Source organism: Macrobrachium nipponense, chromosome 24 (assembly GCF_015104395.2).
Source record: "Macrobrachium nipponense isolate FS-2020 chromosome 24, ASM1510439v2, whole genome shotgun sequence".
NCBI classification, from domain to species: Eukaryota; Metazoa; Arthropoda; class Malacostraca; order Decapoda; family Palaemonidae; genus Macrobrachium; species Macrobrachium nipponense.
Window position 1 is genome coordinate 70,749,192 of NC_061091.1, and position 15,394 is coordinate 70,764,585.

Below are 15,394 nucleotides of genomic sequence, written 5' to 3' on the forward strand. Positions count from 1 at the left end.
TCTTCGTTGTTATTTTCCTCTTGAATTGGGGCGTTTTCGGGCGGCGATATGGTGAAGTTTGCCATTACTGGAGTGTTCCTTCGCATGCAGGTCGGGAGCAAAAAGGTCTCTTGCGTCGTATTCATGGAGGGCTTTTGCTCCTGGATGAGTAACTCCTCCAGAAGGCGCAGACGGCGAGGGTCGGGTGCTCTCCCTATTATCCTGGTGTTGTGGATAATACAGTCGCGGGAAAATGTGTCTCGGTTGGCGATGAGGGCGTGATTCTTGATAGCCCCTTCTTGGGCGTGACAGGATATTCTCTTCGCAAGACGCATGGTATTCATTTCAATCTACTTCCCAGGACATCCTCGGTCGGGCTATATGTATTGGTATACTACTTTCGTCTGCTGATGGGGGTCTCCTGATGGCGGTGAGGGGTTATTTTTCATGATTAGGTCTCTTGTTTTCGGGTTTTTGTAGTATATTAAGAGTCCACCATCTTGCCTTCTTCGATGAGGAGGATGTTCTCCTTAATGATCATCTTCATCGCCTTTTCCTCCTCGGAGTATTGAGAGTGCATGAAGGCCTTATAATATATCTTGGTGTTCTTGGTGGGGCGGGGTCATGGGTCTTCGGGTACCATCTTTCGAGGGCGGTGCGCACTTCTCGGTTGATGAGATTATTAGAATATCCGTTATTTACGAGCAACTGTGAAGCTCTATCAAGCTCGAGGTGTGTGTCCTGCTAGGTAGAACAATGGGAGAGGGCCCTTTTCACAAAGGCCCCTTATGGTAGTGCTCTTAAACCTGTCAGGACACTCGCTATCCTTGTTGAGGCACATTCCTAAATTTGTCTTCTTTGTGTAGACAGAAGTGCGGAGCCTGTCTGTCTTCGTTATAAGGACGTCGAGGAAGGGGAGCCGATCGTTGGTGTTAAACTCGACTGTATAGTTTAGCATGTTGCATTGCTGGAATCAGCGACGAAGGGCTTCTACCTCATCCTCGGTGTCGACTTGCACAAAGACATCGTCTATGTAATGGGCGTATTTGCGGGGGTGCTGGCTTTGGGTGAAGACCCTCTCTTCTATGGCACCCATATAGAAGTTGGCAAAGAGGACTCCCAGAGGAGAGCCCATGGCAACGCCATCTTTCGGATGGAACATCTGTCCTCGGTGGGTGGAGAAGGGGGCCCTCTTTGTACAGATGTCCAGCAAGGTGCGCAAAGAGGCTTTTGGGATATTGAATGGGGCCGTCAATGGGTCTCGGTAGACACGATCCATGATGATGTTAATGGTCTTGTCGATGGGAATGTTGATAAATAGGGATTCTACGTCGAGGGATGCTATGATGCCAGTGCCGGGGTAGTCACGAATTTCTTCAAGGAACTCCATCGATGAATTCAGGCTATAGCGGCTCAGGACGTAGGGAGTCAAAATTTGATTGAGGCACTTGGCCAAGGCGTAAGTCGGGGCAGGCGTCTGGCTGATAATCGGGCAGAGAGGGTTGCCTTCCTTATGGGTTTTCACGTTACCGTAGAGGTAACCAAGCCTGAAGTCCCCTTGGATGGGCGGAAGGTGGACTGCGTTTGTTGCCGCATTTATGATACTGATGACACGGTTGGCATCCCTTTGATGTCTTCCGTGGGGTTCCATGTGAGACGTTCAAACTTTGAGGGGTCGGACAGAATAGCATAGAACTTCTCATGGTATTCCTTCGTTTTTATTATTTATCTGCCCGTCGCACAGTAATGTCTTCCTTGGCCTTCACAACCTTGGCTGCTTCCTTTATCTCTCAGGTGAAGATGCACTGGTGTGTGGCCCCCTCTCCGTGAGGGTTTCAGCGAGCAGGAGGGGCTGGAGGGCATCTGTTGTTCAGACAATATCCGCAATCTTGAGCTGTTGGATGGAGTCGAGCAGGAGTTCGATCTCAAGTCTTTTTTCGTGTTGCTTAGGCTAGACATGAAATGACAGTTAAGCCCTAGTCTAAGCAGAGCATCTTGGTTGGGAGAAGGTGGAAGTCAGTAGTAAGATTGATGTATCCTTGAGCGCTCTGTGGGACTCGGAACTTGCCATCGTTGAGAGAGATCAGCTTTTGCATGATGCCCTTTATGCGTTTTTTTTGTATCTTCATCTGGGGAGAGACGGGTAAGGCAGGCATCAATGTCATCGTTGCCGGCTAATTCTGCATCGGGAAGGTTGTCACTATCGGTGGGTTGGTTCTCATTCGGTTGGTCAACATCGGGGTCGTCATAATCAGAGCTGAGGGAAGGGCCGTTCCGGAGGGGTCCAGGGGAGTCTGCTTTGGGTTCCTCATTACATCTTTGTTGCTCGGGCAGCTTGCTAATGTCCGTGCGTTCGTCTATTCACGCCGCAGTAGAGCATCGTCCTCATGAAGTTTCTTTAGTTCGGAAGTCTTCTCCGTAATTGCCGTTGTATGAGGGATTTCCTGAAGCTCCTGGTCCTGTCTTCTAGCCTCGCTGTGGGGTCGTGCAGTCTTAGGTTAGTATATGCAGAAAGTAAACCTCTTTTAAACATGTTTGATTAAAAGTGATTGCCGCATTAATCTTATGAAGGTTCTTCTCTATTTTTCTAATTATTGTTTTTGTTTCTCATTGTTGCTTAACTGGTGAGCAATACACCGAAGGTTGACATATCTCAGTTGGGTAATAGTCAAAACGATTGGACTTTTATGGTAAAAAATTCCAGTGGGGATAGTCAAATTATCAGGCATATCCCGTAGAGTATTGAATGTAGAATTGATGTTAAATTCTATTCCTTTCTATTCTTTTCGTGGGGCTGCGACGTTTCATCTGAATAAACCTCAGACTCTTCTTGGCGGAGGTGGTGAAGGACTGACGTGAGAGGGTGAGTTTGACTGCTTATATTGTGGCGCTGCGTTTTCATTGGCTAGTGAATGGGAGCTGCTTTTTGATTGGCTGCCTGGCTGCAGGCTGAAGCCAGCTCTCGAGCGCATGCTCAACAGGTGCGCCGATCTTCTCACCTGCATAGCATCACCGCTGGGCTTCATTTTGATTGGTCGAAGGCCACGTGATGTTACTGCTGGTATTATTCATGGTATTAATGTCATCTTCGGTGTTATTTTCCTCTTGAATTGGGGCGTTTTCGGCAGCGATATGGTGAAGTTTGCCGTTACTGGGATGTTCCTTTGCATGCAGGTCGGGAGAGCAAAGGCCTCCTGCGTCGTATTCATGGAGGCTTTTGCTCCTGGATGAATAAAGCCTCCAAAAGGTGCAGACGGCCAAGGTTGGGTGCTCTTCCTAGTATCCTGGTGTTGCGGATAATACAGTCGCGCAAATTGTGTCTCGGTGGGCGATGAGGTCGTGATTCTAGATAGCCCCTTCTTGGGAGTAACAGGAGATTCTCTTCGCAAGACGCAATGGTAGTCATCAGATATATTATAAGGCCTTCTTGTACTCTCAATACTGCGAGGAGGAGAAGGCGATGAAGATGATCATTAAGGAGAACATCCTCCTCATCGAAGAAGGCAAGATGGTGGACCTTATAATATACTACAAAAACCCGAAAACAAGAGACCTAATCATGAAAAATAACCCCTCACCGCCATCAGGAGACCCCCTCAGCCAGACAAACGTAGTATACCAATACATATGCCCCGACCGAGGATGTCCTGGGAAGTACAATGGAATGACTACCATGCATCTTGTGAAGAGAATCTCCTGTCACGCCCAGGAAGGGGCTATCAAGAATCACGACCTCATCGCCCACCGAGGCACAATTTCCCGTGACTGTATTATCTGCAACACCAGGATAATAGGGAGAGGACCCGACCCTCGCCGTCTGCGCCTTCTGGAGGAGTTACTCATCCAGGAGCAAAAGCCCTCCATGAATACGACGCAAGAGACCTTTTTGCTCCCGACCTGCATGCGAAGGAACACTCCAGTAATGGCAAACTTTTGTATCTCATCTCTCAATGTCTTGTCATTCCTTTTCCAACTCCAGTTGCTGCCGTGTCCTATCCCCTAATTGGGAGCTCCCTGGTACAGTAGGACGTCGGAGATACGAATAAATGAGATGCACTGTTTCTAATTTGATGGCCCTCTTATAATTCTAGGTTTATTTATACATTTCAGGTCTTGAAAGTAAAACTGACTAGGTAAAATCTAAGATTGAAGAGGTTAAGAGGGCGTCATCCCCGCTTAAAGAGGAAATCTTGGAAGCAGAGATAAAAATTATGATGAGACCCTAGAGAAAATCTAAACCAGATTTTCCCCACCACCCATTCTGACTTCTGAAGAGGAAGTGGAACAGTTTGAAAAAAACACTCAGAAAAGCCTTATATAAGGTCAAAGGTAAGTATACATATTTTTTTTATATGGGTATCCATTTACTTATTCATGCACATTATTTTGTAGGGTTTAAGACAAACTAAACAGGGTTGCAATAGAATTACACACACTCAGAATTAAAATGAAGTCAGCAATGACTAAAGTTTTTTCCTTCTGGAAAATTAATATTAGATTGTTAAATACTGCATGGGATATCGTTTCAAGGGTTTTACCAAATACATACTCTGGAATGTAGTACCTGCATTTTACCTTGCCATAGATTTATCTGAACCCTCCCCTCATTATATTGCAAATCGTGGATCTCTGTTTTTTGTAGCCTACTCTAATCCTTGTTTAATTTACCTTGTCAGGTTACTGAACTGGGCTTCAGTGTTTGCAAATAAGTGAGAAAACAGTGACCCTCTGAGGGGTCATGACAAAACAATTGATGGGGGAGTTTCATTGAAGGAATCAAGAGAAAGAGGAAATAGTCTGATGCTAGACTAAACAAGGATTAATTCGAGGTAAGTATTTATTATTTCATTTATCATTTATTTTTAATTTCATTAAATTTTAAAATAATGTACGTGGTACCTGCATACTTTTGGGGTGCATTATTTAATATTTAAATATATTTTAGACTATTTTTCCATCACTTGCTACTGACCCTCTTCTTGCACATAGCACAAGGCGACTTTCCAATAACCACAATGGTCCCTCACCCACAACATTGATCATAACCAAACAGTTTTACTTACATTATTCACTCATAAAACCTTTGGACTCCAGTCTATTCTTTCATTTGATGAATTTCTTTTTAGCTCCCCACAGTTAATTTAATACCAAGTCGTCTGCATAATGCAACTCCCCAGGCAACCCGGATCCCTTAATGTCCTTAAGTTGATATCACCTCCATAATCATGACAAACAGGTTACAAGTACTAATATACTAATATCAGTAATAATATTAATTTGTTACACAATTAATTTAGACATATTAAGCTTATGATCATGAATTTAATGTACTATTCCACATTGAGAGAGGCAAAAGTCAGGTATCAGAAAACTAAAGTTTAATGCTCCATCATAGTCCTGAGCCCTGGACTCCCTTTTACTTATAAGATGTTTGATTGTTGTGTCTGTAAATATGTGTCAGAGTTGTGTGATTGTTGTGGTATGGATGTTGATGAGTGTCTGGGTTGAATTATTGTAATTCCTAAAATTGGCTTATATATTTTCGTATTGCTTTCTTTATACTTTTCCTTTTTCATTGTTTATTAATTGTAATTTTAAATTTTGTTTGGCTTTGCTATTCTCACTATTGTTCTCTTCATATACCTCATATATAATTTTTTTTTTCTTCAGGTGTTGCCAAAGGATTTCTGCCCAAACAAGATAAGGAAGCTGACATCGTGATAGATGGCACTATTCCTGCCATCCTCAATTTGCACCACATGGGGAAGGAGGCTTAGAAGTTGAAGTCAAGATCAAAACAAAGGAGATCGAGGCCTCTCCATCCGCCTCTTTTCTGACACCTAAAATGTTACATAATCCCATAATCTGTTTTACTTGCTTGTGACTGGAGCTCCTCTTCATGAATTCTTGTGTAAATTTATAAGTGCTTGTACTACTATATACTGCATTTTATAAGTTAAGTAATTTTCTTTAATTGGTTACAGTAAAAGTGTCCTCATATAGTAAATTTATTTGTCCAAACGCCTGTGGAATAGTTAACTGAGATATTGAAAAATGATGTATTACCCTTGTGGACAGAATTATGAATAAATTTGTAGACTTTATATATCATCATTGGTATTTCAATGAATTCATGGTCTTCCTGCCCTTGAGTGGGAGTAAGGCCATCATAGATCAAAAGTGATTTTGTAGGCTAAGGTGTGCAATAATAAAAAGGTTCTACATGCCATATTCATATACAAATTGTGTGATTATGATATCTAGTTGTAATTTCCATTTCTTTTTATGGAAACACATAAATTTTAAATAGCTTAGTTCTGAACTGTATGGAGTGATTCATCATATGTTTTTCCACATGTCCATCCCTTGATCTCAGATGACTGTTCCTCATCCCTCACACCTCTCCCAACCTATTCATAACTCTAGGTTAAACTTCCTTCCTTCCCATGTTCCCAAGAACTTCAACTTCAGCTCAATCACATTTGTTATCTTTTTAGCCTCTCATACAGTCAAACAGTCACTGGCATTCCAAAACCTTTTGATTCTTCATTTGCTCATCTTGACACTTTTAAGCTCCCAAACCTTTTCTGCTCTCCATGGAATGTCGATCACCTCCTTCAAAGTTATCAGGAATGGTGCCCACTACTTCTATCCTCATTCTATTCAAAACTATTTGAAACCTTCTACAACCCATATTTTCTTTACTACACTTCATATGATTTACCCCTGTCAACAGTCCCCCTCTATTTGTTTATACTATACACACATTCAACCTTTTCACTAGTGCCTTCACCTTTTCCTTAAAAGCCCCACATTAATATATTAAAAATAAAGCACTTGTGTCCTTCTTACTCCCTGTCTTTCTGTGGGGCTGAGTGAGCTTGGTACAGCATATAGTGTTCTTGGAAGTTCCTCTTTCTCTGTCCTGTAGTTGCCACTATATGCATCTCAATATGTACCTTTCTACTTTGTAGAATAAAATTAGGGAGAACAATTTATATAATAATTTATTCACGTGAAGGAATGATTTTACTGTGTAATATAATATATATATATATATATATATATATATATATATATATATATATATATATATATATATTATATATAATTACATAGTTGCCTGATAGTTACTGCTTGGTTCGTTGATTGAACAGAACTAACCTTTTGTTAACGTTACCACAAGGTTAATTAATTGTAACTGAACTAAAGTTGCGCCAACGTAAAAAAAAAAAAAAAAAAAAAAAAAAAAAAAAAAAAAAAAAAAAAACGTTTTTAACGTTAGTGTTTTTAATTTGTCCCCAACGTTGGGTGTAGTTCTGCCGTAACATTATGCTAACGTAGGATAACGTAATTTGCAATGGGGTAGGCCTAAACTGGTACCAGGTTATGCAACAGAGAAGCTTTTAATTCGCTTTCCTGCCCAGCAAATATGAAACAAAGAAGATTAAGAAACGATAGAAAATTCCGTGGATGAATTTCTTTAGAAAAATGCGGTAGCGAAACTATACTTCCTAAAGAGTTGTACCATAAAAGGATAATCACGTTTACACAGCTTTACGAGAATATACAGGCATACTACCTCCGGTAATTAAATTAAGGCATTTAGGAAATTTGAACAATAATGGTTAATAATTAAAACATTTGTACGATTGCCAGAATAAACCTAACATTAAAACTTAGCAATCTACAAAAACAAAATGACTAAAGGAAATAAGGCGCATAGGTCTATGAAATACTACTGATAATCACATTTGTCTAGGTCACTTTTGCTCATGGTACAACCATCAGCCACAACATAAGATTGTCATTAGATGTAGGTATACCGCCATACATGTTAATATACTCCTGTACTGATTCGAACGAGAGGAAGACGATGCATTAATAACAGCAGAAAAGCAAGAGCCCCTGATAGCACTAGGCTACATGAGTCTAGATTCGAAACGGATGGGTGGATAGTACACACACACACACACACACACCTTTTATGTATGTATATATATATATATATATATATATATATATATATATATATATATATATATATATATATATATATATATTATAGTGTAAACCGACTGAAATGAAAAGCAATGATGGATTACATAAAAACAGTAGCGATTACAAGCCCTCTTCGCTAACATTAAACGTCGTTAATGTTGAGATGAAAAAACAAAATCACATCGCTAAGACAAAGGAAGGCTGTTTTGGGAAAGCGATTATCTGTGAATGCTTTCTATGAGTTTAAAAGAATACCAGGATGATTTCATGAATGATTTCATGACGAAAAAACATAGTTGGTGGCAGAAGTGTCTGGGGAGTAATATATTTTGGCGAGACGTAATATAATTGCAATTAAAGGCGATTTCATTTGATGGTTGGTGCCCTCCTTACCCGGAATATGGGCTTTGTGATAGCAATCGTTCACGAAACGCTATCTATGCATTTAATAGAAAAGAAGGTGGATTTTCAAGCTGGTGATTTGATTATGAAAAGAGATGAGTTGGTGGCAGAAGTGTCGTATGAACAATAAAATTTGGCAGGATGTGATATAATTGCAATTTAAGGCGATTTCATTTGGACCCAAGGTGCCCTTCTTATCCGGAATAGGTGTAATTATTTAGATACATAGCAGTTCTAAGACACTTAAATCAGTAAATAGGTATGGCCGAGTGGTAACGACTCTCGACGAATAGAACCCAAAAGCGAATAAATACTGATCGTATAAGGACTTCCCTATACGATCGGAATTATGCACAGCCGCGCCAAAAAGTTTTTATAATATGCATATATTATATTATATAATTACTGTCGTTTGTGCTAATATTGACCTTTTAAGATGAGACGACTCCTGGTTTCCGATCAGTGAAGTTGAGCTGCTTTGGTGTATTGACTAAAAACTCCCTCAGCTCTGTCCCTTTCTAAAACTAAAAAGTAATTTGCTATTCTATCCATAAGAAAGAGATCTCGAGAGAAACAGACATTTTATACAGAAAGATGATGATCAGGACATTACTGTAGTAGTTCATAATTCCAGCGAAGCTGATTATTTATCTCCTGGGAACAAAAATTACTTATCAATCTTGAATGTCAAAAGTTTGCTCATACGAATAATGAACCTAAAGTTTCACAAAAGCTACTTAATGTTAAGCAGAATTAATGCATTTATTATCGTAACTTAAATGGTTTATTTATCAAAATTCATTTTTTATGGACCGCAAAAATACCAATACAATAAAGTTCGTGTGATTGGGGGAATGGGGAAGCAGTACAGCAGACGAGAATCCCAACCGACATCCCGCACACCATCAGCCATAAATAACCTCTCCTAAACAAACACAAATGCACGTTACTCCCATGCAAAATCATCCAAGAAAACTAGAGATATTACTGTTTTCTTATTGCTATATCTAGCATTAATGTTTTCTCATAATATCTTGAATTTTATCTCTTGTAATAATGGCTGTCGAGGGTGAAGGGTGAATGCTTTTCAACTGTTAGGCTAAATGCTAATAGTACCTACGTATAGAAAATGAAACGAAATCAGTTCATGAAAGCAAAAACAAAAGGTTTCTGGGAGATCTGAAACAATGTTAACTGAAATATTTCTGTTTTAGTCAAGGTTAATCATCTTGAGACCAACGTACTTTTATTTAGTAGTTAACATGAAATCGCGATGATTATACGAGTTACAGCACGAAGGAGAATTGAAACAATTTCCATCGTGGTTCTGTAACTTTGTTAACACACACACACACACACACACACACATATATATATATACATATATATATATATATATATATATATATATATATATATCTATATATATATATATATATATATATATATATATATATATATATAAGGTCTCTTTACTGTAATACAACAGCATAATATGAAGACAAAAGAACCATAAAAACACTATTTGAACATTGCAACCATATAATTCGAGCACTTCCTTTTGTGCTCCTGATCACTGGTAAAATATGGGACATAGGATATCTTACAAGAGTTTACATACAAGCATAGTAGCTGTCTGTACATAAGGAAGGAACAGGCTTATTCGGACCATGTACTGGTTCATTCGGACCTTTTATCCAGGCTTATTCGGACTTTCATATGATTGGCCAATTTTTCTATGCAGTTTTACCTCATGAACAAGAATTTTAAGTATTGTTTATTCGGACGACTATAATTAACCTCCAGGGGCTCGTACTAAACACGGCGAAATACATTGACGCCCCAATTCCGGGTGGCTTTTGTATTCGCGGGGACAAACGATGCGGAATACTTATATAGAAATACCCATTGCTATAATATAAAATAATTAGTATGGGTCCGAATCCGCCAAGATTAAGGTCCGAATCAGCCACGGTCCGACACGACAGTCAAGTCGGGATTTTTCAGATCAAGTCGTCCAGAACTGATATGCTGACCGTGAGTGGTGTCTTCGACGAGACTTGATGAACTAGGAGGTTCATTTACCAAGAAACGGCACAGAAGAGGATATCGTTCAACATGTCAGACTTTCGATAGATAGAGAGTTCTGGTCGGGGTTCTTCGAGATTTATAAGTCTGTTGAATATAAAAAGTAAAGAATAAACTGACAAACACAAAAGAAATGCAAACTTATCAATCGATATTTGACAAACTAAAGAAAAAGTGATGCAAACGCAACAAAATGGTGAACAAGAACAAAAATAATAAATATAAGACCTTCATATCGGAAAGAATTAAGAAAAAGAATAGGAGTGGTGTATAAGAACGTGTCGTCCCTTAGACATGATATATACATATTTTTTCTTATTTCTTTACATACTGAATTTCGTAAAATTTTATATGATTGCAGTTTACCTTATGAGTGTAAACAAAATTAAATTACATAAAACTTCCATTCACCACAGTGATGTTAGAAATTGAAGGCCGTAGCATTTCTAGATCCTGGAGTAACGACAAGGTTTCAAAGTACCAAATTACGTAATATATATATATATAATATATATATATATATATATATATATATATATATATATATATATATATGTTATACAATACGTAAAGTAATCTCTCAAAACAAAACAAAAAAACTTGGTGCCTTGCTCAGGACGTTTAATCAGTTATAATCCAAAGTAAAAGAAAAATAAGAAAAATAACGAAATAAGAATATATGCTAAAAAGCTCCTAAATGATTTATGATTAAAGGAGAACTGGAGACAATGTAATAGTAAAATCATAATGGGAGGTAATGAAACCTCCCTCATACCCTTATAATTTTCTTGTAGGTACTTGGTGTTGATTACGAAATAGTGTAGTGTAATGTACTGGTTACACAAAAATTTATTACCTTTCACTTTGGTAATTTCCTGTTTGGTATATTTGTATGTTTGTTATATTTGTAAGAAGATCAATTATTTTGAGTTTCTAAAAGCTAGTTTATTTTTTATCAAAGATACAAATATGTTTTACCAGACCACTGAGCTGATTAACAGCTTTCCTAGTTGTCACCTAGCAACGGGACCTACAGTTTATTGTGGGATCCGAACCACATTATACCGAGAAATGTATTTCTATCACCTGAAATAAATTCCTCTACTTCCGCGTTAGCTGAGCCGGAAATCGAACTTCCGATCACCGGATTGGTAGCAGAGCGCGAAAACCACTCGTCCAACGAGGAGCTAATCCTCAAGCAGGTGTCCAAGAACATCCGACCACCGGACGAGTCACCAGACGAGAGTTAATGAGGCCAGAAATCACCAGGGAATGATATTAATCCATCCTCCTGGGTCACCAATAGAGACTTACTGCCACACCTACATATACTTGTATATAAACTCTTGTAAGATATCCCATGTTCATGTTTTACCAGTGCTCGAAGTATATAGTTGCAATGTTCAAATTGTGTTTGATGGGCCTTCTGATATATATATATATATATATATATATATATATATATATATATATATATATATATATATATATAATATATATATATATATATATATATATATATATATATATATATATATTATATATATATTATATATATTCATACATACATACATACACACATATATATATATATATATATATGCTATATATATATATATTAATTATCAATATATAATCTTATTATATATATAATATATATATATTATATATATTATTATATAATATCTATAATATATATATAACGTAATATACTATATATTAATATATATATATATTTAATATATTATATATATATATCTATATTATTATATAATATATTATATATATATAGGTATGTATGTTGTAGTATGGAGATATAATATATATATATATATACTACTATAATATATATACATATATATTATATATATATTATATAATATATTTTTTTATTAACAGAACTTTTCCAATTATCACAACGAAATCAATGTCATTCCTTTACAATTATTCGTTGTTATTTAAAGCTTCCAAAGAATTTTGGTTTCAACTGCCTAGTGACATTTTCTAATGTAGAAATTTTCCATCACTATTGGCGCTCAAAGAAGAGAGTACCATGGTCTAGAGCAAGGTCCTTTAAATATACTCGGAGAGGTCGGCTCATCGGCGAGCGAAAAATACGTTCCCTTTGCGCATGACGTCACGCTACGAACAGTCTCCCCTGACAGCACACTGACCCTGACAGGTATACGTAGTAACACGATGCAAGGATTCCTTTCCAAAAAAAATACTTCTTAAGGTATAAATATGTTTATTTTGTTTTACTTAAAATACAGATGTTCCTTATGGCAGACCATACATCAAAGTGTCATAATAATCTGATGCTTCTAAACAAAAAAATCATAGGGTATAGAGGTACCTTTCATGGGAACACAAATACTGTAATGTATTTGACTGTTACTTGTCCCTAACCAAAGAGGTAAGGATTAACGTAGAGAAAGTTGTTTTGGTACAATGAACTCTCATTTTAATCCTAACATTAACAGAACAAAGATGACAGTTTAATGTTGATGGGATTGAAATATGCATGAGTTTGCTTCTCACCGAGCCAGGTGTGGACCCCAAGGGGAAAAACTAAGTTGTTGTTTTCATGGTTTTTCTTACTGTACTCTTGCAAGTCCTCTGTTTCTTTTTACTCATGTGGATAGTGTTGTTGAGGTGCAGCATTCTAAAAAAACACTGATATTTAGGCAAAAAATTCCACACCTCGTCAGGGGAACACCAGCAACAGCAGATTTTATTATGAGAATGTGGTACGTATATAATGTTTATATACAGATATAAGTATTTTGTAAAATGAAGAATGAAAGGAAAAGAACATTGGCGTCCGTTATTGGATTCGAACCTTCGCCCTTCACATCAGCAAGAGATCGCATTGACCTATTGTTTTTTCCTAACATTCTTAATTTCTCTAAATAATTAAGTGTATATACATATACATACAGGTATATAAAAGTTGCTTCTAATCCAAGAAAGAACCAGAAGGAGAGCTAAAACATGATTCTGATGGCGGTCACCCATCCAGGATACGACCACACCCAAAGCAGGCCTAACTTCACTGATCGGAAACCAGGGAGTCGTCTCATCTTAAAAGGTCAATATAGCACAAACCGACAGTAATTATATAATAAAATATATGTACATTATAAAACTTTTTGGTGCGGCTGTGCATAAATTCCGATCGTATAGGGGAAGTCCTTATACGATCAGTATTTATTCGCTTTTGGGTTCTACGCGTCGAGAGTCGTTACCACTCGGCCATATCTTGGAAATCCTACTGTATCTAGAGGTTAACCCTATTCCGGGTAAGAAAGGCACTAGGTCCAAAGGAAATCGCCTTAAATTGCAGGTATATTACGTTCTGCCAAATTTTATCATTCCCGAGACAGTTACACCATCAACATATCTCTTTTCGTAAGAAAATCACACATGAATCCATCTTATCTATTATTAATCGCATTGAAAGGATGTCATGAACAATCGCATCTCAAGCAGTCTTCCATCGTCTAGCGATGCGTTTTTGTTTCCTTCTCTTCATCTTGAATGTCGACGTCCAATGCAAACGAAGATGACTGGTGATCGCTGCTGTAATTCCTCTTTGCATTTCATCTCAATCGGTTTACACTATATATATATATATATATATATATATATATATATATATATATATATATATATATATATATATATATATATATATATATATATATATATATATATATATACATACACATATATATAAAGGTAAAAGGACACATAAGAACAAGAAAGTACCTTATCATGTTAGGGCGGTAACAAAGGACCGAAACTTAATAAACCAATATTTGCGTAATAGTAGGCCTAATCGGTGCCAAGTTATGTAGAAAAGATGATTTTAAATTTGCTGTCCTGTCCAGCAAATAAAAAAACAATAATTAAGAAATTATAGAAATTCCGTTGATGAATCTCACAAAGAAAAAAAAAATACAGTACTGAAAGTTATGCTTCCAAAAAGAAACCATGAAAGGAAAATCACGTACAGACAGTTATACGAGAATAAATACTACCCACGCTAATTACATGAAAGCTTTGGGAAAGGGAAATACTGCGAAATTTAACTTTCATCGTTGACAATAAAAATATTTGTACATTTCCCAGAGTGAAAAAACGAAACATTAAAAGAAGGAAATTAACTTAGCAATCTGCAAAAAGAAAATTAAACAAAATAAGCAGCGTAGGCCTAATGAAATACTGACTGCATAATCAACATTTTCTAGGTCACCGTGCTGACAGCCTAAAAGCGCTAGCAAAAGTCTAGTTGAATCTAGATGGACAGGTAGATAGTACTGATAGCTACATAAAATATACTATATATATATATATATATATATATAATATATATATATATATAATTATATATATATATATATATATATATCTTTATATTTTTTATATATAGATATATATGATATATATATATATATATATATATATATATATATATATATATATATATATATATATATATACACAAAATATATATATATATATATATATATATATATATATTATATATATATAATATAATATATATATATATATATATGTATATATATATATATAAGATATATATATATATATATATATATATATATATAAATATATCATAGTATTTCTTGTCCTTATCTGTTTTGCTTCATTCCAGGAACTTCCACTGATAGTAAAATGGCTATTTGGTTCATGAATGTTGCCAAGATTTTATTAACTAATGGATGGGTGCTGCTACCCGAATTTCCGTTTATGCTCTACCCTTGGTGGAAAGGGTTGATTTGTTTGATTATGAGAATGTGGTACATATATTATATGTTTATATACAGATATAAGTATTTCGTAAAATGAAGAATGAAAGGAAAAGAACATTGGCGTCTGTTATTGGATTCGAACCTTC

General features: G+C 36.5%; 1 protein-coding gene across 1 annotated transcript; it reads right to left on the reverse strand.

The window, feature by feature from the left end:
* Positions 1 to 952: 952 nt before the first annotated feature.
* On the reverse strand, positions 953 to 1,630 carry LOC135203407 (uncharacterized). Its single transcript, XM_064233139.1, has one exon. It carries the CDS (start codon positions 1,628 to 1,630, stop codon positions 953 to 955), a length of 678 nt encoding a protein of 225 aa, XP_064089209.1.
* Between the last annotated feature and the right edge of the window lie 13,764 nt (positions 1,631 to 15,394).